Raw genomic sequence first — 23,889 nt, forward strand, 5'->3', positions numbered from 1 at the left:
TTAACACATTTCAGTTGAAAATAAATCACATTTTAACTTGATCAAACAAAAAGAATTGCGAAATTCAATAGAAAAGAGATTCGATGATAATTGTCAAAGTCATTCGTATGTCAGTTGTTTTTTAAATCGTAGCTGATCAGTTACATCTATGAATTTGAAATTCCCAACTTATGAAATATCAAATTAAAATTACTTTGCCTTCAGTGTGTTAATGATTATGTGACGTTTAAGAAATGTGCTATTGTTTAAGAAATTATGCAAATTTGATTACTATAAATTATTATATGGTATATATGTATATATACACATTTCTTATAATCGTGTATATTGTAATGTTTACAATTTGAGCGTTGCGAGAAGATGCGATTTATGCGACGCCTAGTGGTTCAAAGACAAACTGATTGATTACTATTTTCATCTATACTTCTCTAGAGAAGAAAAATTGTTGTTCTTCTTTAATTGCTGATCCGTGCTTCGTACAAGAAGGATGTTTATATTTTGTAAACTGTAATTATTCTTTATTTGCATAATGTAATTACTAGTGATAAAAATTTAACATTTTAAAAAATAATTTATAACTGAATATTGATATATAATAACATAATATAATATATAATAGCAACAACAACATCAATAAAGAAAATGCAGTACAAGAACCTATATGCTCTGAAAATATCAACGAAACATTTTAATTTTTGTATTTTAAAATATACAAAATCATACAAAAATCACATAAGAAATTTACAAGATGCAGCTAAAAATAAGGTTAATAAAAAATATACAGAAACTATTATATTACCACAAACTGACTTTCAAGTACGACTTAATGGGAAAAAACGCATTGATATGGATAAGTATTTACTAGAAGTAAATATTGTTTTTATTTCACTTTTATAACTAATATTTATACAAAAGTATACAATTTCAATAACAAAAACCTTCACTTTAATAGAAATGTAGATTCTTGGATTTGTATTGTTGGCAAAGAAAAAATTTGGTAGGCCCAGATTTTGTCTTGCATGATGGGCCACCATATGCCAATGGAAATCCTCACATGGGACATGCTGTCAATAAGGTTAAATATTAAATTTGATAAAAGTTTGTATATGATACATTAATTTAATATATCCGTATAAGTTGTCCTATTTAAAACAATCCATTAAGGATAGAAAGTGTTACAAGTAAAATTTAAAAAGTATTAATTAAGGATATTTCCATTACATTATGTATTTGTCCTTTTCATTGCATAATGTATTTATAAAAAAAACATAAAGTTTTGTTCAAAGGATTACTAATATAACTTTTTCAAATGTAAATATTTTCATATATTGTGTCAAAACAAAAAAAGAACGAATACATTCTAAACTCTTTATCATGTTTTTAATTTTTTTTTTTTTTTTTTTTTTGATATTTTAGTGGATCATATTAAATGGGGCACTTTTTATATCAAAAATATTTTATTAATTGGCAAATTTATTTGTTATGTATTCATAGATTCTAAAGGACATTACGTTGCGAAATAAAGTTATGAGAGGTCGGCGTGTACATTATGTACCAGGTTGGGATTGTCATGGTTTACCGATTGAACTTAAAGCAATTAAAAACTTTAATACCGAAAACCAAAAAATGAATGTCTTAGAAATTCGACATAAAGGTAAATTATATCGCTTTGTATCAAGGATATGGTATAGGAAACAAAAATTAAAAGTTATTTTTACTATCATAATACATTCCCAGCATCTACGTTTGCTAAAAGTACTATTGTGAAACAAAGAGAAGTTTTCTCTTCCTGGGGTGTAATGGCCGATTGGAAGGAAACTGGATGCTATTTTACAAATCAAACTTCGTACATCAAAAATCAATTACAGCAATTTATGAATTTATACGAAAAAAGGCTCATTTTTAGAGATTTTAAGCCAGTGTATTGGTCTCCTTCCTCCGAGTACAGTAAAATTTATGTTTCTTAAAAAAAATTCTACATTTACTTATTAATTAAAACAGTGCAAAAAATTGTACTTCTTTATAGAACGGCTTTGGCAGAAGCGGAATTAGTATATAACGAACAACATAAAAGTAAATGTGTCATTATTCGTTTACAAATGTGCGATGTACCATTGAAGTTAAAAACATTTACCAATAACACCGTATATGCGCTTGCATGGACAACTACACCCTGGACTCTAGTAGCTAATCAAGCTTTAGCATTTTCTATTAATTCTGAATATTGCTTAACTGAGGACGCTTGTGGGAATTTTTACATTATTGCCGAACCATTGGTGAAAGATATTGAGTCAAAAATTGGTCCTTTGAAGTCAATAGTAACCATTAATGGTAGATTACTTATACTCATTGAATAGATTACAAAAATTCCAAAAGGAATAAGGTATATGTATTTTATTGATATATGCAATTTATTATAGGAAGGGAATTAAGTGGTGCCAAATACTTACATCCGATCACTAAAGAAAGTCTACCCTTTTTGCCAGGAGAACACGTTACAATGAATCTCGGTACTGGATTAGTACATACAGCTCCTGCACATGGTCCAGAAGATTTTCTTATTGCGCTTGAACATAACATACCAGTCGTAAGAGTAGCACGTATTTTAAAAGCAAACGCACATTGAAATATTATTATAGCAATGAAGAAGGCTCATTATTCTTAATTTTTATCATTAGCTATCTGTGGTAGACCACAATGGTCGATATACGGAAGCAGCGGGTCCTGAATTTGCAGGCTTGAAAGTTTTATGCGAAGGCACTGAAAAGGTCCTACAACACCTAAACAAGGATATTTTATTTGTTGAGTCTATTAAACACAGTTATCCGTATGATTGGAGAACTAAGGAACCAGTTATAATTCGAGCAAGTCATCAATGGTTCATTGATATTAATACCATTAAAACAAAAGCTCTCGTAAGTTGCTGATCTGGAAAAAAAATAATCCGATGTCAGAGATTGTTTAGTTCTAAGTTTTTATTTTTATTAGGAAACTTTAGATACCATACAGCTATTTCCAAAAAATAATCAATCGTCCTTTCTTAGCGGCTTGTTTGCACAAATTACGAAGCGACCGTTTTGGTGCATTTCACGGCAACGATCTTGGGGAACACCTATACCCGTTTTGTACTTAAAAAATACGGGAGAAGTATTTACAAATAGGTAATTGTAGATGTACATATGCGAGCTTCTATGTTATCACTTTTAAATGTATTGTCTACAATATATCCGATCTTTCTCTATCGCCCCATTACTTTATGTATTACTTATAGAGAATGGGTAAATAGAATATGTGATCTGATAGAAAAAAATGGCGTGGATTGTTGGTGGAAATTTTCGATAGAAGAATTGGTAGGAGAAGAAATTCTTAAAAAATTTAATCTCGACGAAAACAATCTAAGAAAGGGTGATGTACGAAAAAACATATTATTTTTAAACCAATAATCGTTAAACTCTCATGTAAATTATTTTTCTCCTTTATCGTTTGTCGTCATTAAATATGACTTACCCTTTTATAGGATATTATGGATATTTGGTTCGACAGTGGCATTTCATGGTCTGCGATTTTACCAGAAAAAAAGGCAGATTTATATATGGAAGGACAAGATCAACTTACAGGCTGGTTTCAATCATCTTTGTTAACTTCTGTCGCACTTCAAGGCTCTTCTCCGTACAAGTATGTAGTAAAACTTTCTTTAGAGGTAGAAATTCATAGTAAAAGTATCATGATAATTGCAGCTAATTGTAATGATATTTTTATGTAAATCGTTTTCTTTTTCTATTTTATATGCATATATATTTAAACTACACTATAAAAATATATTCTTCTCATCATATACAATGTTTCGTTTTAAGTGCATTATTTGTACATGGATTTGTGGTAGATGAGAATGCTTCTAAAATGTCCAAGTCAGAAGGTAATGTTATACATCCAGACGATATTACAAAGGGTGGTAATAATTTTGGAAAATATGTATATGGAGTTGATACACTTAGGTAAGGAAAGGATACAATCTCCTTACGTTAAAAATTTAATTCAATATAACATGTGAGAATGATCAAGAACTCGGTTTTGAAATAAATAATTTTGTTATACTTTTGTCAGATGGTGGGTCGGCAGTCACGGTTGTCAACACATTCAAATACGTGTTACGCAAGAAATATTACAAGAGAGTAAAGAATCTATAGAAAAACTTAGATTAATATTACGCTTTTTATTGGGTGTTCTGCATTCCAATACGGAATTCAATTTAGTAATAGATCCAAAGTTTCTGCATCTTGACCAGAACATGCTACATCGCTTGTATCATTACAATAGACAAGTAAGTAATCTTTGTAGATAATACACAAGTATAATTATATAATACCTAAGAGCAGAGATTGAGAAAAATAGTTAACTTTGATTTTTTAAAGATCCTGATAGGATATTTCTACTCTATATTTATACTTTTCGCTTTTAAAATCATATCCGAGCTTTGTCGATTTCTTTTAGATTCAGGACTTTTATGACAGTTATGAATATCATAACGTATGCAAACTAGTAAAAAATTTTATGGCGAACGATGTATCATCGATATATTGTCATTTAAATAAAGATAGGCTTTATTGCGATGCGATAACGTCGCCGTATCGTGCTGCTACTATAAAAGTAATAGATGCAATACTCACTGTCGTTTTGAGAAGTATTGCTCCAATTATACCCCACTTGGCAGAAGAAGTTTGGTTGCATCGTACCAAAAATACTGATACCGGTAAATGAAAATTTATAACGAACTCTGTAAAGACTGCTGTTACAAAATACAATGTATCATAATACTTTGTTTTATTAGAATACATACCACTGCATTATACCAAATACATCGTACCAGAAACTTGGAATCAACCAGAAACTGTTGAATGTATAGAAGCTGCATTGTGTTTAAGAAGTAAAGTTAACAAACTTGCTACTCGAAATACATGGGAATTAGCAGCTACAATAATGAGTACTAAACGAGATTATGAATTACTATCAGTAAGTGCTGCTTTGATGCTAATTATTAATTGGTGTGTTACAAAATTGTTTTATTAGTAATTTTAATATGATTTATTATACTTCTGCCACTATAGATTCTTCAAAAAGAAAAGCAATCTTCTTTGTCCGAATTATGTGATATTCTACAAGTTTCAAAAGTAACTCTCATGAAGGATGATGGGCTTAATGAAACGCAGGTGCATTTAAATCATATAGAAAAGCAACTGTGTAAACGTTGTCGAAGACATCCTGAAATGTACGGAGCTGAAATATGTGAACGTTGTACTAATATACTCGACAGAAATATTTCGGCAACAGCATTTACTTAAATAATCTTATTCTCTTACAAGGTACAATAGTTTAGTAACAAGAAATGTATTTATAGACATCTTAATAAAAATGAAGTAAATAAGTTATTGACCGTAACAGGCGCTACTTACGATGATGTTACTTTGTAAAAAAAAATATTTATGTATATACATAAGTGAATAATATATTATAGAGAAGAGGAAAAAGTGAGATATATTTATGTACTATATGTAATTTACTTAATTGATAGAAATGTACGAAGTGCGACTATTATTTTTTCCAAACGTTACCTAAAGATCGCAATAATTGTGTTTATTGGATTGAAATTAGTTCTTTACAATATAAACCTAAGATGATTTCTCTGTTAAATCATACATATGATTTATATTTAAAGTATTAAGAAAATGTATTAAGTGTGGCTGATATCCGCTGGTAGTTAATTTATGAGCTATACGAGATAGATATATCCGTAATTCACAGAAAACCTCATACATTTGTTCTAATTTTTTAAAATTAGGGTGGACATGACCTTCTGAATTAGAAATCCAGCTTTGAGATCTCAATCGATTATGAAACTTCAATATAACTTTAAAAATATTGCCCAAGCATGTTCGCATTTTTTCACCACGAGTATTAAGTATACACCTGAAATTAGTTTATAAAGATTTGTATTTACAAATATGTACGTTTGTGCGTTTATATGAGCGCGCGCGAACAATGCACAATATGTATTTGATATCGTAGCACATTAATGAAAAAAGTTAAAAAATTTACCTCGATAATATTCTTTTAATATAATTTACATGTGAAAATCGAATCTGATCTAGAGTCAAAGAATTACACAAATCTTTCTCAAATTCAATCCAACTTGCATGTAATACACTGCAAGTTATATAATTATGAAGTGCACTGATAAATTGTGTCATTGAATGCCTGTACAGTTGAAGCTACAAAATCAGAAAGTACAATTAAGAAGAAACAGAAAAGAAGTACGTGTATATATATATATATATTTTTTTAATAATTTTAAAAGCCCCATTTTATAAGAAACACAATTTATTAAAACAGTAAGAAATACCTTATGATATTGTTCTGACATGGCCGCTTCATGCTCAACTTTCATCATACGAAAATCCTCCTGTAATACCCAGAGTACTCTACCGATCATCAACAAAAATTTAAATACCTTGCTATATTGTAACATAACTGCGTCATCTAAGATGATATTTAAAGGCCATGAAATTTTGTAACTAAGGCACAAACAATCCAAGGCATGGGGATCAGATATCTGCAATAATAAGCGTAAAAGCTACATTTAATGACGTATATTAAAAAGAAAAGAAAAGAACATAGGGAATATAAAAAAAATTGGAAAACTGCAACAAAATATTTTTACAATGTTTAAACCTACGTGTAACTGCATCGGGGTATCAATGGCCGAAAGGCTAAGCAATTCCGAATTCATGTAATTGCTGCTGAAAGAGCTAATAAGTGCACGCTCCAATACATTTGTTAGAGTGGCTGAATTGAAAAGTTCTATTGGTACGGATATTTCATATAGACGAGCGTATAAGGAATTTGTTAGGCATTTGGCAAATTCTCCATTTAATAAGAAAAAATAACTTCTTAAGCTTTGCAAATGTAGAAGCATATTGTGCTCATTTAATAAATATTTAATAAGAGCATCATTAACAATACGACTTTGTATTTGCAGCGGTATAATAATTGATTTTTCCAAATAAACCTGTAGAGATGTATTATCTATTAATTCAACATCAGCTATAGTTAATGATGTAAAATCTGAGGTATTAACGTCATCATTTGAAGTCGAAGGCGTAGAAATGTTAACATTGTAATGTTCTGGGAATAAAATGTTCTGGGCAGCATTGAATTTAGTGTTCGATGATGAAGATAAACTATTGACATCTAAAGGAGAAACGTCTTCATAAGTTTGTAAATTTGACATAATACTATTTACAGATGATGCGAAATTATCTGTCGTAGAAGAACTTTGTGCAATTTCGTTGATATTATTGACTTTACCAAAAAATTCAAAATTCTCTTCGGCATTCAATTCTCCGACTACTTTACAATTTTTTGTAATACTTCCTATTGCGTCGATGCATTTTGTTTGAACGTTAATTGTATTATTTGCAACATCATTTGACTCATAATTTCGATTATTATCCTCAGAGGGGCTATCGGCTTTAATAATAAAATCATCCGAAATTGGTCTTCTTTCCAAAAAAAATAAATTTGATTGATTGTTATTTGGCGTTATGCCAAACTCATGTTTTAACATTTTCATTTTATTACGCTGTGCTTCTGTCATGTTATCAAGTCTCTCTATCTCGAGAACTTTAGGTCTATCGAAAATTCTATTATCGTTATTATGTATCTCCACATTGGTTTGTTCATGACTCATTAACGTATTCGTAATATCATCGTTAATGACCGATTGTACTTTAAATGGATCTTTAAACACTTCCGATTGTAATTCTTTTACTACTTCGCTTCGTAAAAATTCTTGCAAACTACTTCTCTCATTATTGCATTTATAAATATTATTCATATTTGTGGGTGTTTCTAACATATTCGTACTCCGTGTATCCGAGATAATTGGAAATTGTTTGTTTGTATTTTTATTGTCAGAAATATTTGCTAACGCACTTTGTTTGTCGTCAGACCGAATAATAACGTTGATATTATCGGCGCAGATAATCTCACGAGGTTTTAACGTTTGTATCTCCATAATTTTGACTTCTTCGAAATTACTATTTTCGTCTTCCTGCGCAATATTGTCAGACAATGTATTTGACTCAATATTATTTAAAACATGTTGAAGATTATAAACATTTCTTGCAGGTATTATAACACTCTCAGTTTCATTGTTTTCTAAATTCTTTAATATTTGTGTATCTGATATATGCGTACATTTCCACATATCTTCCTCCATTTTAGATAATGCAGCTACCCTTTTATCAAAATATTTCATTCTTTTATTACACCATTCTATGCGTGCGCGTTGCTTCTGAATGGTAGCTTCAAGATCGGTATAATAATTTTTTAAATAAGCGCTAATAAGACAAATAAAATTCACATTAGTAATATGAAAGTGAAGATCATAAGATAATAAATAATATTTGTTCTACCTTTCGGAACACTTCCAGTTATATAATTCTTCTTCTCTCTGGTTATTTTTTTCCATAAGTAATCTGTCGGTTAACATTTCTGCTTCCTTTTCTTTTACTTTGTATAAGTTAGCTTCAATAGCTTGCTCCTTTAGTACTTTTAAGAGTTCCCTTTTGTTTTCAATTGTGTTTTTCAAAAATTCTTCTTGCTCTCCTATAAAAATTAATTGCCACGTAATGAAGTCGAATGTTATATTATTAGTTTTTATTTTTTACTTTTATATTACGTGAGGAACAAACATTTAAACAAATAATAAATACTTCACTAACAGTAATTAATCTATTCGACATTATATCGCTTTATGTCGAATAGGTTGTGAATGAATATAATACTGACTCTTTATTCTCATTAATGTATCCTGTTGTGCATTAATGACCAGATTAGCCTTCTCTCTTTCAGCATCTTTTTGATCCTGAATTGCCACCGAAAGTGATATCGGCCGACCTAGAGCTTCTTCTCCTCTATGTTTGTATTCTTTACATTTTATTAACTGTTCGCGTAACATTGTAACGCTTAAGCATACTTTTAATTCTGGTTGTGAAGAATTAAAAACGTTACACACGGGATTCTATATTAACAGAGAGTTCTATATTAGAATAATATTTACACACACACATACACAATTGGTAATGTATTTTTTTACCTTAGGATCACATATTTTCAAAAGTCTTACTGCTTTCCCACACTGTAATATAGATTCTGTTAATCGATTTAGAAAACTTGGAACTGACTCGTGATGGACAGTAAAACTTTTGGTCCAAAATTTTGGACCTTTGTTACGTAGAAACTGTGAATGTTCTTTAATCATGAATTCTCCATAAACGTCGTGGCATATACCTTCGAACAGCCATTTCTGTAAAAATCTAAATATTTATTTAGTAGAATTAATGTAGTAAATTAATAAAAAATTTTACAAAAACCAAATAAACATAAATATCTGTGTGTGTGTGTGTGTGTGTGTGTGTGTGTGCATATATACCGAAAATAAACTTCGCAGCATGATTTCAAAATAGTATACAAAGCAAATGCTATTTGGGGAAGGGTGATCTTTGTAATCATTTTGTTAACTATCGCAAAAATATTGCAATTTTCACCCATTTTTCCGTTTTCCCTATTGCATTGACAAAGCTTAGTTACTTCTGACAATAAGAGAGCCACTGGTTGGACTTTACTTAACACGTTCAGTAATCCTGTATATTCATTAATATGTTCAAAAATTCGCAGAAGAGCAGCTTTGTAATAAAGAAGTATTTCTTTGATACTCATACACATTGCCTAAAAATATAAATATTTGCATTTGTAGATCATAAATATATCTTGTACGCAATAAAAGTTACCTAATATAAAGTAGTAATATTATTAAAACGTAACTTCTGTGCGATATATGAAAATAGACTGTTTATTGTATGAATACATAACAAGTCACATTACCTTGTATATAAGGCCTTCTTGTGACAGTTTTCCACTGTGTGAATTTGGTATAATTAAGTTCGTTAAATATTTAAAACAATTACCCCAGTAGATAAATCTTTGACAAATATTGATCAATGTTTCATTGCTAACACTACGAACAGCAATATTCTGAGACATGTAAAAACCAATCTAGATCATAAAATATAAAAATATTATAAAGTGATTAATTACGCCGTTGATTGTTGACCATGCATACTCTACCTCATTATTGTATTTAAAAGATTTTGTTTCGGTACCCAATAGCAATAATTTTATATTCGTTACGAATTCTTTAGTTGAAATTTCTTCTGGCAAATCTATACTATTGATAATCTGTGGTAAAAAATCCGTATTACACCTATTGATAATATGCGCTATGATATTCAAATAAGAGTGGATGCACATTACCCTTTTTGGAAGTAATAACAAAGTACAAATCTGTTTTATTCTTGTTAAATGTAACATAGCATTTGGAGTATCTGTTAAAAAATTATACTGCTTTGCAGATTCAAATTCTCCCAAAGTTTCCCATGTACGACGATCGAGTATCAAAGTGTTTGTTATGTCTATGTTATCCCATGTCTCTTCATAAATGTCTTTAACGTTTACAATTTCATTATAAAGGTTTTCGCTAGATGATCTGCATATATCCGAAACGCTTTCAATAGATCTATTTACAAATTTCGTATTCAACCAAGGCATATTTCGTTCCACTTCTGTTTCTTTTTTAGATTTATCCATATAATTTGTATTGTAATCCATATCTGTCTGATTATAAAAGAAAATTGTTTATTTTGTGTACGTGCGTGTCTACAATTTTAATCACAAAATGTGTGCTTACCATGGTCTGTGGTAAGAAATATGAAATAGTATCTCTAAAGGAGAAATCAGTTATACACTTTGGTATAGGAAACCAACCGATATCAATTTTACATCTAAAATTTCATTAAACCATTATTCGTATTATCTTAAATTGATTAAAACGCTTGAATATAATTTTTTTGAATCTAAAGCAATATTTATATTCGAACTATTATTATAACCAAAAAGTTTAAAATGATAAAATTATATGTATTTTATCTTACCTAGTAGACTCTAATCTATTCGAAAATGTCGATATATCCTGATTATATAAACACGATCTATTTATGGAATTTGCAGTTGTCTGTTGTATGATATGACATTTCTGAATATCAAGCATCGCATCCAATTTGTTCGATAACATAAACGTTTCTATAGGATATATCGGAAATTGTGACGTATTCTCCGACGTCCGAAGAGGCTCCAATAATGCAGGATTGACGCTCGAGTAATAAAAGATATTCTATAATGTAACGAAATTTTATATTATAACTCGTGATAAAATAATATGACAGACAATATCCTAATTAAATTTTAATAATAATAAACTTACTAAATCAGGTTCTTGATTATTGTGATAATTCTTTAATTCGGTAAGCAGTTGTAAAACTAAATATACGACGCTTCCTGTTTGTAAATCATTTGCATTAAATTCATCCAGGAGGCTTTCTAATAATATACCTTCCGACACGTGTCTCATGTGAAGTTTTAATACAAACGCATACTTATATATCTCTATAATAGGATCTTTTCTTTCCTTCATTGTCTCATCTATAAACATTCCAATCATAATGTACGCGACAGTATTGTTTAATAAAATATTAATGCTAAATAGGTATGTATGAAATATTAATAAATTATGTTATCATAAACGTATCGTACCATAATTATATTGTGTTTTCAGACTCTTATTTAATAGTATCTCGAAAGCTTTACTTCTTAATTTCTTTATTGTGGTTATATCATTCCTGCTTTGTAGGTACGGATGTTCTAACGAAAGACACTGTTTTTGACATATCTGTTTACTTAGTTCAGTTATAAGATCGTAAACATCTGAATTTTCTTTTTTAAAATTCATGATTCCCCTTTATACTTTGATTATAGCAGAATAGGTTATAACATCTATAATTTGTAAGTTAACATTTTTTTAGCCGTTTATTAACTTATTGTCCCTACTAGTTTTTTCTAGTTCGGCAATCAAGTTGCATGGAGTCATTTATATTGCAACATATATACATTGAATGTATATATATTACTCAATCAATTGTTTATTATCCTCCGACAATAACGTAGGAGCGACGTTTTCACAAGAAAAAAACTCTTCTAATCGCGCGCCGTGACGGGCATGGCATTTGAACGAGGAGTTCAAACCGTCGCACAAGACTGTTCATTACCTTTCGCTTAAAGCGTGCGCGACTTCAGCGACAAACGGGTATGGACGAAATATGAACTACAAATGCAAACGGGAAACGCCGATCCTTATATACCAATTGTTGCGTCTCACGAAGCACGGACCTCGGAAAAATAAATTCCCTTCGAGGAGTTCCTGCTACGTGAGATCAATGTGCCTTTTTTTGGCCCTCGCCTGCTGTGTGCAGTTCTGGTACTCTGACGACGTCAGGCAAGCCAATCAAATGGCATCTACCTTACTCTGCTCCGGAAGAGAGTTGAATTGATTGACGGTGAAGTCGCACGAAAGAATTTGTCGATTGTGCCGCGGAGAACGAATTCCTCGATCGCGTTTAAGCGACTTGTAAATAAAAGTAGAATTGAGATTCGTCTCGATAAGAATTGGAAGAGCCAGTCGCTTCCGTAGACACAACCGGGATTATTAACTTAGACTGTTTTAATAATGATCAATTTATGATCAATGATAGATATAAAAATAATATTCGGTTCAAGACAATAGTGATAATAATCGTATTAGTAATTAGTACAGCGTAATGATCTAAGCAAGAATAGTCTAACAATGATCTGAGCGAAGCATCCGAACGATAATCGTAGCGAATGACCCGAACAACGATAATCGTCGAGACGACGTAACGATCGGTTAATTGGGAGCTTCGCCCAATCAGCGAGGAGCGATTTGTCGCGGTGTCGTCATTGGCTAGTCGTAGCTCTTCCCTCTCCGCCCACTCCATCCCCCTCTAACGATGGCGGAGATGTCCAATGGATGAGACCTAGGATGCGTTTGGGACGTTGCGTGCTGGTAGGGATGAAGCTTTATGACATCAGCGCACGTCCCTCGCATATTTGTTGGCTTCCGTGCTTCCTCGCTTTCCATTGTTTAAGCGCGTCTCTCTTTGTACGCTAATAGGAGTCTTTGTTCACATTTATGATAAGACATATATCTGATTCTTATATAGGTTCTCATTTCAATGATACAAAGAAGGAGATATCGCTTATCTATGGTTATCTACGCTTATTATGGTTAGTCTAGGGTCAGCGCAGAACGTAAAACTCGTTAGTGAGCTCGCATACGCTACGAGCGAAAGTCTCTAACGCGTAGAGACTCGAAAAGCGCGGTTCTGGAGAATATATTATTTTGTCCAGTCTGCCTGTGCGCGCGTGATGCCTTAAGGTTGTTACTCAACTCCTACATATGACTCAATTTTTGTAACAGGACAGTTGCCAATCTTTTTTAGACTCTGATTTGGGTCTTTCGTCGTCATCGTTTAAGAGCGCTTAAGGTTAAAAAGTCGCACGTGTTAAAATATTCGTTAACTACTCGACGATATGTACGAGGATTACAACGAGGTATACATTTGAAAAATCTATTTCGTATTCTTGTTTCATCACCTTCGTCTATGTAACTTACATTATCTATTATGTTTTTAGTACGAAACTTACGACGAATATGGACCGCCGGATGTACACTCTGAGCAATATGACAGATTAAGTTATCGTCAAGTGCCCGAAGTGGTGCGAAATTTTCTTGTGTATTTACGAAATTGTATAAATGAAGGAATGATCTTTGAAATTCAAAATTTATACGAAACATCATTTCCGAAGATTTCCGAACAATTGTTTGATAAATCGTCTTGGCCGGATGCGTCAAGCGTCGCTCACATCGTTGACAATGATCTAGTATTTCTAATTCTCTATAAGGAACTTTATTATCGTCACATCTATGCCAGAATGCAAGGACCAACATTGGAGCAACGTTTTGCATCCTTTTATAATTACTGCGATTTATTCAATTATATAGTACACCCAGAAACACCCGTTCAATTGGAATTACCCGATCAGTGGTTATGGGAACTTATCGATGAATTTGTTTACCAATTTCAATCGTTTACGCAGTACCGTGCAAATTTGTCTAACAAAACGCCCGATGAAATAGAGAATTTAACTGCCCACAATAAAATATGGGACGTTCTCTGCGTTTTAAATGTTCTTCATTATTTGGTCGACAAGTCTAATATCAAGAGACAATTAGAAGTTTATGCGAGCGGAGGAGATCCTGATTCCGTCGCAGGAATCTTTGGCAGACACTCGTTGTATAAGATGTTGGGATATTTCTCCCTTGTTGGTCTTTTGAGATTACATTCTTTACTGGGCGATTATTATCAGGCAATTAAAGTTTTAGAAAACGTTGAATTATATAAAAAAAGTGCTTACTCTCACGTACCAGGTTGTCAAATATCCACTGCTTATTACGTTGGATTTGCATACATGATGATGCGTAGATATGCAGATGCAATTAGAACCTTCTCCGGTATTTTACTATATATTCAGCGCACAAAACAATTATTTGCAACTCGAAGTTATCAGAATGATCAAATCAATAAGCAAACCGAACAAATGTATCATCTATTGGCAATTTGTCTTGTTCTTCATCCACAGTGCATAGATGAAGGTTTACAGCAAGCATTAAGAGATAAAAATTATCACGAAAAGATGTACAAAATGCAATATGGAGATCTTGCAGAATTTGAATCGTGTTTCTTATTCGCGTGTCCTAGATTTTTATCTTTGACGCAACCCAACCCTGATAATTTACACGAGGACTACGTTAGAGAGGCGATTAGACATCAAACTCAAGTATTCATGGATGAAGTCGTACAACAAAAAATGTTACCTACGATACGTTCTTATTTGAAATTATATACAACTTTGCCATTGAGCAAATTAGCTACTTTTATGGGTAGTGCCACTAGACAAGATGAAAGTTGGGATTTGGATAAAGAGGTTAATGCGCTAACCATACATTTATTGTGTTTCAAACATAAGATGAAAAATATTGTATGGACGAAAGGTGCATCAGGATTAGATGGCAAATTTCAATCAGGCTCCGAGGTATATAAATTCTTATACATCCGTTTAATATATGAGACACATTGGTGCGCACGAGATAAAAATTTAATAATCATACAAATTATATCTTTACAGTTGGATTTCTACATCGATCATGATATGATTCACATCGCGGACACAAAAGTAGCGCATAGATATGGAGATTTTTTCATACGTAAAATTTTGAAGTTCGAAGAGTTGAACCGCAAATTACATCACATAAAGATTTAATTCAAACATTTTATCATATGTAAAAGTGAAAAAAATAATAAAATTTCATAACGAGAAGATAATATCCATTTCTGTTATCACTTTTCCTAAGGCACTCATATTTATCGCTATTGTTTTATAATTTCTGAGGTTTTCGTTCGTTCGTTCCGTGTAATATATTTGGAAACGATTCCACGTTATAATTAATATAGAAATTAGAAGAATCTGAGAAGAATACTTGATTATGAGAAAAAGTCAAAGATTATTGTGCATTTTCAAAAGATATATCCATTACAACGCATGAAGGTGCATTTAAAGAATACTAGTACAAGTTCCTCGTAGCAACGAAATTATACATTTTATACGATTATAATCGAGTGTAATATAACTTTAACTTTCTTATGATACGATCAAGAAATACATTGTGTTCGATCAAAACATTAATAAATGTTACAAAAACTCGCGATTTATGTGCGCAATTTTAATTGCCATAATACTATCCCAAAAGGGCACACATACTTCATTCACATTTGCATATATGTATTCTGATCGACGAGATATCACATCATGATTTTTCTTGTAGTATTGTACACGCGGCTGCTAATATATTAGGTTTTATCGACGTGGCCGGTAATCTTGATCCATTAAGATAGTGAAAAAATCGATTACCTCTTTTAATATTTGATATCGTTCGACATTCTTCCGTTCTACATATCGTTCTAACACATGGTAAGTAATCTAAAGATACAGATCGATTGTCTGAAGTATAGGATGTTATTTGTGACAAAGCACTATCGATTCCTTTGTTCAATTGCTTTCTTAAGTTTAACGTGCCTTGATATTGGATTCTGTTTTTATCGTTTAAGTGATTCTTCCGAATTATCTTTTGATCAATCCATTCTCCTATTTCTGAACTTATATTTTGCAAAACAGAATACGACGTCGTGTCCTCCGTTAGAGATAAACCGGGCTGTAGTTTGGTACATACCATATCGAGCGCAGGATCATTAATCTCGATTAAAGATGGTAATAATGATAAGTTATCTAAATGATCAGCCAAATTAGTCAGTATATTTGTACTTTTATTCGTTAAGCGACCTTTCGCCTTTTGTTTTTTATTTTCTTTTATAGCTGGCTGATATATATAATACCTTATATCTTGCCACAATATGCTTCTCGAATTAATAGGATATTTAGTTACATGCGTGAAACCTGATACTAGCAGATACTGCAATTGTAATAAAGCTTTTCTTAAATCCCCATTTTGTAGAAGCTCCTGTAAACAAACTCGTTGTAAATTATCTCGTTAATCATATCCGTCCCTTTATTTGATATTCTACGATCATTTTTTATTTCCAAGATATGAACATTGCAAACATAATCAATTTCATGTTATATTCGTAATATGAAATTGACCTCCGAGAAAATCACTTACCGTTAAATATTCGCACGAAATTCTAGAACCCGTTTCTGCTAATGATATTAATTCTAACAAAGTCGATGCCCTATTACCAACTATTTTTTGAAAATAAATCCGGTTTTGTTCGGGTGCCATTTTATATAAATGAGGGCAAACATCTTTGCACGTCATTACAATAGGACGTTTTGTGTTGGACACCAATTGGGACGTAGCAGAGATGAATCCTTCATCTTCTTCAAATATTAAATCAATATCTTCCAAAAGAATTAATGAATTTTGCGGTAAATCATTTGCTTTTTTCAAAACTGGCCTGACCAATAATTTGCTCTCGTTCTTTTTAATTCTGTGCGATTTAGTCGCTTCGTCGAGTTCCTTCAAAATTTTTTTGCCCGTTCTTTTAGATGAAGCATTGACTTCCAATATACTGCAAAAATGTTTATTTTAATACGTGCGCTTGTACGCGTATTATATTATAAAGCACAACAAATACTTTAAAATATATCGATTATAAAAAATCATTTAATCTTTAAACTGATCAAACCTATAACCAAGCTCTTCCGCGACAGCATAAACACTAGCAGTTTTGCCACTTCCGTGTGGCCCTAACAACACTGCTACTTGATTATTATCATTTCTACTTGTAAAACTACAATCCGACGAATAAAATTCATCACCGCTGCTACCATGTTCTTTACGTAGAGACGATCTCCAGTGACTTAGCCAATCTCTTAATTTTCTTGCAGCTTCTTCATTGCCAACTATTTGACGACTATTCATTGGTTTATATTTCTGTGTCCAAATACTGTTTGCAATCAGCTTTTTCTCACATTCTTTCGTTAGACCTTTCTCTATTGATTTTGCTTTCTTACTTTTTGATTTCTCCGATTGTACTAAGCTAAACTTATCCTTTGCTATAGAGATAACGGTTTCCCACATATTTCTGGCATCTGCGCAACGCTTTTCGATTTCTGTCAATATTTCCTCTGTAGTTTTTTCAACTGATGCATTAATAGTCATCGGAGGCTCATTTGATAATTTAGGAGATCGAGAAATATATTTGTAATCACCATGATTCATTATCGGTATATATTTCATATCTGACTTTATTCGAATTTTATGGGTACCCGCTTCGTCATTAGTTTGAATTTCATTATTCAATTGTCTAATATGACTAATTTTTGGAAAAGGAAAATAAATCAAATTATAACTAGGTACCTGTTTCTCTAGACTTTTACTGTCATTATTAATCATATCCGATTGTAAAAATGAACCCTTTGTTGCCACATTTATAGCATTTGCTTTAGATTGTTTAATAAAAAGAGGTGCAAGTTTTTTATGCGATTTTTTTTCTAAAACACGATCATCTATAATTTGTAATTCCTTGGAAACGTTCTTCATATTAATATCAATTTCATTGTTATTGCAATTTTTACATTTTTCTACATTTTTTATATGCCTTAATTGTTTTCTTTCTCTTTCAAGTATAATATCATCGGTAAAGTCTTCCTGTATTGCATTGTTAAGAGAAGCGGCCACTGTATCAGATTTATTTCTTCGACCATTCCTTTCCGAATCTAATCTTGCATGTTCATTTCTATACCTCTTTTCGGTAAAAGTATTATCGTGTGACTTCTTAGATCGTTTCCTTTCTTCCATGTCATATTTTATTTTACTTCTTGAAAAATATATCCCTTCTTCATTGCTATCTATATTTAAAAGCAAAATGCATTTAATAACGCAAGGCGGCATATTCATAGAAATCGATTATTAATGCGGCAATAGTCAGAGATCAAAGTGCCATAAATCATTGCCGTCGACCAAAAATTACTTGGGAGACTCTAATATTAATATTTCATCATTGACAATCAGCAATATCAAGAAATGTATTTGTAATTTTGAACGTTCACGCGTAATGTACGCGTTATATTAGATAATATTATATGAAATTAATATATCTTACCAGATAAAGATTCCTTATCTTTCGGAGACTGCATTTTAATTCTTAAAGACCATCTAGGCTTATTGCGTTGCAGCAATTGTGAATTTTCTTCTATGCTTGGATCTTGTTTTGTTCCTTCCGACGTTATTAAATCTATTTTATCTATACTCGAATATTCCATTTCTGATTTATCGGCCTTTATCCTATGTTCAAAACCTGATTTAGTTTCTGCTGTATCAGTTAGCGCTGTAGGTATTTCCGACCTGTGTACATCAGCTTTTACTACTATAGTTGTTGACACATTTACTTCTATTTTATCTTCTTGCTCTAGTCCTATCGTTGATTTGCTTTACAAGTAATAGAATGAGAGAGAAAGAAAAAAAGATTTAAATAAAATATTAAATAAAGCGTTTGTCTCTCTTATAATAATTATCTTAAAAATTTATTGAATTTAATATATCATTTAGACTTATTTATCTACAATTACCTGAAAAAATGTAATAAATTATTTGAAGTATTTTTCTCTCTATTAATTGTAGAATTATTATCCCTCTTTGTATTTTCTTTAAAAAGTTTCACACGTTTTCCTGGTATTTCTTCTATTTTGTTGACATCTTTCTTGTCATCGCGTTTCCTCTTTGAATTATTCTTTACGTTTTCCATAGTTAATAATTTATCCTGGCAACATTTTGATTTTTCTTTATTCTTATCTTTTATCGATTCGGTAGAAATATCGTTTTCCAATAAAGAGTGTACAGATGAAATATAACGTATAGGTTTATTTTGACTCATAAGAACTTTAAATGCATTTGATTCTTTACGTTCGTTAATAAGCTTATAAACGATATCAGCTTCTATTAATTTTTTATTGATTTCGTTATTACTTCTTTGCGCAGCGTTAAATTTTAATTCGTTGCAATCTTTTAAATTACATTCCATTCGATCCTTATTTGAAATTTGTTTATCAAAAGATTTCTTTAAAGAAAGTTTACTATTTACCTTAGTTCCTAACATTTCAGACTCGTTATCCGATTCTATAAACATATAATTTAAATTAACTTTTCTAAATACTTGTTGTTTCCTTTCTCCAATATTGTCTCCGTGCTCTAACTCACTGGGCTCTGTGATAGATATTTCGGAAGTTTTATTCAGAGTTCCATCGTGTGCAGCTCCTTTGTCTTCTTCGAACGACTTAGTAAATGGGCTCGGAGTTTTATCAATTAAATCATTTTTATTTTCAACGATATTACATACCCTACTTTTAGAATTTGTACGAGATATCTTGATTTTAACACGAGTACGTTTTTTTCTAGAGGTGTATTCCGATTCATCCTTTAGTCTAACATTCAATTTAGACGTGGTCGGGGATTTTATATTATCTGGAAAATAATGGGTAAGATCCTTCATCTTTCATCACTAAGAGCACATTAAAAATCTATTGTTTCGTTAAAATTATTCTAAATATTATTAATCGCAACTTCGCGCGCGCGAACGTCTACGATTTTTTGGCGCCACGACACAATACCTAGTTTAATCATGATGTAATTGTTTCTATGTAGAATTATCGCAGAGCTGTAGATTTTCGTGCAAGACAGTTTACAACGACATTTTCTTGTGGCGTGATCAATAACAATAACAATATTTTATAATCATTCTTGTAGGATTTAATTATTTTTTCCGATTAATTATTAATGAAATAATTATTAAAGTTGTTATAAAGTTCTAACACAACATGTTGGTTAGTTGAACAAATATCTTTAAAATGTTGCGCAAATGTGTGAATACAACTTACTGAAATGGGCCAATCAGAGCGAACTTAACGTCTGTAAGAAAAGAAACACAGGACGGACATAGGCCGGTAGGTGGTAAGAGTATTCGACGTCGCATGTGCCTCGATGGAATTGTTGTTTTCTTTTTAAAAAAAGGTTTATGCTTCAACGATCAAAGGGTGCGAACTAACGCGGATACTTCTAATATCTAATCTCTATAAAAGGATGTAAAAAAAAAAAAAAATAGAAAAGTAGCATAAACTGAAACAGATTTTAATCCTTGCGTCTCTCTGTACAGTGTATTTCTGCTGGTTGGGTATTCCTTTGTTATATTATTATCGTTATTGTTATTTTCGTTGTTGTTGTTGTTGTTGTTGTTGTTATTGTAACTCAATGGTTTAATCAATAAAGTTACATGTCAAGCAGAACATCCTCTACAATCACGATTCATTCACTTCACGATTTTACTTTCTTCTAATTTGCCTTTTGATACGCAATACGTGCCAAAATTAGTATCATTAATTTGTACATATTGCGAACAATACGAGTTCTCCTATCCGAATTTTTTTCATCTTGCTATAAGATTTTTCTCCGTCACGTTTTTTTCATTCCGACATTAGTCGTACAATTTCAATAGAACATTACGGCGAATGTGATGCGGCTATGTGAACAATTACGAATAACGATCGAAATAGAAAGAAACTTATAATGATTTATAGCTTTTAGTCAATAAAATAAATCGCATAAATATGTATTTTGTCCTTCGATAATGAATTTTAAATATGTACAACGATTTTTATTCAAGCTTCGTGTAACTCTATACCGGACGTAAAAAAAGCAATTTCAATATTTACAATATTGTTACAATAAAAAATTCGACTGAAAAGTATATTATTTTGAAATTTATCGTAGTTTATTTTCGCGAATCTTTTGTTTCAATTAATTATCAACCAGTTCGATTGTATCAATTCTGGTGAAGATTTTTTACTTTTTCGTACCTTCGACATCCCCTTTTAATACCTTACAAGGTTCTTGTCCAAAGAACGATTTGGAAGGTAGTGATATCATTACTAAACGTCGTTTCTATTTTTATCCTCAAAAGGTGGAAATGTGTTCAACGCGTCAGTGGTAAGTAATTACGAAGATCTCTTATTGGCTATATATCTATAAATATTGTATCGATAACATGTATATGGGCGTTTGAAAATAATTGTAACTTTTTTTTTATTTTATTATCATTTAAAAATAATATTTATTCAGTGATACGCGCCCGTTGTAAATGACAACTCGGATTTAGCGTTATTTCGACGAACGAAAACATTTTCATTTCGTCTTTGAAATACAAAACAGTGTGGAGCAAAAAGTCGTATATTCTCAACGAGCCCCATTATCGGTTATTATTAAAAAAATCTTGATGTACAACAATTTTATTATAGTGTTTTTCAAAACAAAAGTCTCTATAATGTTTCGATCGTATACATTAGATTAATTCTTCAAGGATGGTGATAAAAATGAACCGCGAAGAATATTTCTCTCAATGCAAATAAAAGATATGAATCGATGAGAATCGATCGAATGAAATGAGAAATGTATTGGCGTTTATAATAATTTTCTTTCCCGTTCTTTAGTTTTTCTTCTTTTCTTTTAATAGTACTCTAATTTAAATTTACTTTTTAACAATTTGTATAACATCTTCGTCGTGCATAATATGTTGCAATCCTACCCTTTGGGGTGAATACTTAGTACTTGTACCCTGCACAAGAAAATATATTTTAGTCAAATGTATATAGGTTATTTTTACGTCAAACCGTACACTTACCCAAACGAGAGCATATTTGAATTGTTGAGCGAGCGTACGATGAATAGAATGACAAACGTGTTCTACCGTGACGCCTTTTCTCAGTATCAGTCCGTCATCAAAATCAGGCGGCTGGCCTGGTTTCTTTGTGTATACTCTTATGAGAGATAAATATTCCCAAAGGGTTTCCAGTAAGAAATCAAGATTTAACTTCATATTACAACTGGAGAAATAACGTGTACGCGTTAATCGTAGAAAAATAGAACGCGATTAAGAAGTTTTGACAATAGTTTACCTTACTACGACACTGTTCGGTTGTCTTGCGATCCTATCTACCTCTTCTATCGATATTTGATCTATTTTATTATATACATAAAGACACGGTAGATATACTCTATTTGCATTAATAACATCAATCAATTCATCCGCGCTACAGTCCTCCCGAAATAATACTTCCGCGTTAAAAATTTTATATTCATGTAATATCATTTGAACTAATTTTTCATCGACTTTGGTCAATGGACACGTCGAATTAAAAGCCAATCCACCTCCCTTTTTAATCTTGAAATATATATTAGGTTTTTTCTTATTAAGTCGTATGCCAACAGATTCCAATTCTTTTTCTAAAAGTTGTCGTTGTACGTCTTGTTTTGTCGCGTCCAGCATCATTAATACTAAATCCGCCGTTCTAGCGACAGCTATAACTTGTCTACCTCTTCCTTTACCCTGAAAATATATTGTACATGTATCGTATGAATTATATTCTACGTAAAGTTCATTGAAGTAATAATTGATTTTTACCTGTGCAGCTCCCTCAATTATACCTGGTAAATCGAGCAATTGGATATTTGCACCTTTATATTCTATAACTCCAGGAATACAAGTTAAAGTAGTAAATTCGTACGATGCAGCTTCAGACTCCGTATGCGTTAATGTACTTAATAACGTAGATTTTCCCACAGATGGAAAGCCGATTAATGCTACTCTTGCATCGCCCGATTTCAATACATCAAAACCTTCTCCCTTCTCCGACTTCTTTGCAGGCTCTAGTAGTTGTGATCTATATTTCGCTAATTTTGCCTTCAAAAGCCCTAAATGGTATTCCGTTGCTACAAATATAATTCATTACTGTTATTAATTATAACTTTTATTGATACGAAATATTAATCGAAATATGAAAGTACAAAGACGAGAAAATACATGGATTTAAAAAATACGGTTAGAAGGAGAACATCGAAATTTGATTTGACAAGTAAAAGACAAACCTTTATTTTTTTGCGTTCTTGCGATTTCCTTTTCAATCTCAGATATTTTTTCTAATATACCCATTGTTAAATAAAATATTATTATCTACGTTAAAAAAACAACATTTGCCAAGTTATTAATCCGGTCAATTTTACACAAACGCGGCTATTTATTGGTTCCCTGTGCGCCTGTATGAACTCGGATGTACTATATTAGATATTTAGATATGTATGCACTATGCGTATATATGTATACATAGGTATATATATATATATATATATATACATACACACACATACACACGCGCACGCACACACATATTTGCGCGCGCGCGCGCCGGTATGCGTAGGAACGTATTCGCCACATATGACTGCATATAAAACTATAG

The 23,889-nt window shown here is 31.6% G+C and overlaps 5 protein-coding genes across 11 annotated transcripts; 2 read left to right on the top strand and 3 right to left on the bottom strand.

Moving 5' to 3' along the window:
- The first annotated feature begins 454 nt into the window (after window positions 1–454).
- On the top strand, window positions 455–6,667 carry LOC122634222 (isoleucine--tRNA ligase, mitochondrial). Of its 2 annotated transcripts, none has more exons than XM_043822941.1 (15): window positions 455–867; window positions 953–1,075; window positions 1,495–1,654; window positions 1,738–1,942; window positions 2,027–2,331; window positions 2,421–2,587; window positions 2,679–2,915; window positions 2,989–3,161; window positions 3,272–3,410; window positions 3,518–3,675; window positions 3,855–3,995; window positions 4,105–4,321; window positions 4,492–4,750; window positions 4,829–5,010; window positions 5,106–6,667. In XM_043822941.1, the coding sequence occupies exons 1-15, from the start codon at window positions 643–645 to the stop codon at window positions 5,337–5,339; spliced, it is 2,925 nt and encodes a 974-aa protein (XP_043678876.1). In that variant the 5' UTR covers window positions 455–642; the 3' UTR covers window positions 5,340–6,667. The 2 variants fall into 2 exon arrangements, with proteins under 2 accessions (XP_043678876.1, XP_043678886.1); XM_043822951.1 differs by having other exon boundaries at window positions 851–867; window positions 953–1,098.
- On the bottom strand, window positions 5,315–12,395 carry LOC122634205 (gamma-tubulin complex component 6). Of its 3 annotated transcripts, XM_043822912.1 has the most exons (15): window positions 11,707–12,395; window positions 11,378–11,595; window positions 11,049–11,287; window positions 10,805–10,898; window positions 10,372–10,731; window positions 10,186–10,296; window positions 9,943–10,113; window positions 9,491–9,786; window positions 9,155–9,374; window positions 8,848–9,079; window positions 8,472–8,664; window positions 6,731–8,396; window positions 6,398–6,607; window positions 6,094–6,266; window positions 5,315–5,964 (listed from the first exon to the last, which is right to left on the bottom strand). In XM_043822912.1, the coding sequence occupies exons 1-15, from the start codon at window positions 11,900–11,902 to the stop codon at window positions 5,667–5,669; spliced, it is 4,677 nt and encodes a 1,558-aa protein (XP_043678847.1). In that variant the 5' UTR covers window positions 11,903–12,395; the 3' UTR covers window positions 5,315–5,666. The 3 variants fall into 3 exon arrangements, with proteins under 3 accessions (XP_043678847.1, XP_043678854.1, XP_043678863.1); XM_043822919.1 differs by lacking the exon at window positions 11,707–12,395 and having other exon boundaries at window positions 11,049–11,267; window positions 11,378–11,515; XM_043822928.1 differs by lacking the exons at window positions 11,378–11,595; window positions 11,707–12,395 and having other exon boundaries at window positions 10,372–10,727; window positions 11,049–11,084.
- Window positions 12,396–13,370: 975 nt separating this feature from the next.
- LOC122627210 (eukaryotic translation initiation factor 3 subunit L) lies at window positions 13,371–15,413 on the top strand. Its single transcript, XM_043808181.1, has 3 exons — window positions 13,371–13,581; window positions 13,663–15,123; window positions 15,217–15,413. Exons 1-3 carry the CDS (start codon window positions 13,561–13,563, stop codon window positions 15,349–15,351), a joined length of 1,617 nt encoding a protein of 538 aa, XP_043664116.1. The 5' UTR covers window positions 13,371–13,560; the 3' UTR covers window positions 15,352–15,413.
- Window positions 15,129–20,414, bottom strand: LOC122627189 (ATPase family AAA domain-containing protein 5). 4 transcript variants are annotated; one of them, XM_043808148.1, is made up of 6 exons: window positions 20,215–20,414; window positions 19,177–20,068; window positions 18,711–19,036; window positions 17,292–18,456; window positions 16,766–17,174; window positions 15,129–16,606 (listed from the first exon to the last, which is right to left on the bottom strand). In XM_043808148.1, the coding sequence occupies exons 1-6, from the start codon at window positions 20,225–20,227 to the stop codon at window positions 15,896–15,898; spliced, it is 3,516 nt and encodes a 1,171-aa protein (XP_043664083.1). In that variant the 5' UTR covers window positions 20,228–20,414; the 3' UTR covers window positions 15,129–15,895. The 4 variants fall into 4 exon arrangements, with proteins under 4 accessions (XP_043664083.1, XP_043664102.1, XP_043664077.1 ...); XM_043808167.1 differs by lacking the exon at window positions 20,215–20,414 and having other exon boundaries at window positions 19,177–19,609; window positions 19,689–19,828; XM_043808160.1 differs by lacking the exon at window positions 20,215–20,414 and having other exon boundaries at window positions 16,236–16,374; window positions 16,482–16,606; window positions 19,177–20,204.
- Window positions 20,415–22,087: 1,673 nt separating this feature from the next.
- LOC122630267 (developmentally-regulated GTP-binding protein 2) lies at window positions 22,088–23,711 on the bottom strand. Its single transcript, XM_043814601.1, has 5 exons — window positions 23,522–23,711; window positions 23,058–23,365; window positions 22,552–22,982; window positions 22,278–22,479; window positions 22,088–22,211 (listed from the first exon to the last, which is right to left on the bottom strand). Exons 1-5 carry the CDS (start codon window positions 23,583–23,585, stop codon window positions 22,125–22,127), a joined length of 1,092 nt encoding a protein of 363 aa, XP_043670536.1. The 5' UTR covers window positions 23,586–23,711; the 3' UTR covers window positions 22,088–22,124.
- Between the last annotated feature and the right edge of the window lie 178 nt (window positions 23,712–23,889).

This window comes from Vespula pensylvanica, chromosome 1, assembly GCF_014466175.1.
Source record: "Vespula pensylvanica isolate Volc-1 chromosome 1, ASM1446617v1, whole genome shotgun sequence".
Lineage (NCBI taxonomy): Eukaryota > Metazoa > Arthropoda > Insecta > Hymenoptera > Vespidae > Vespula > Vespula pensylvanica.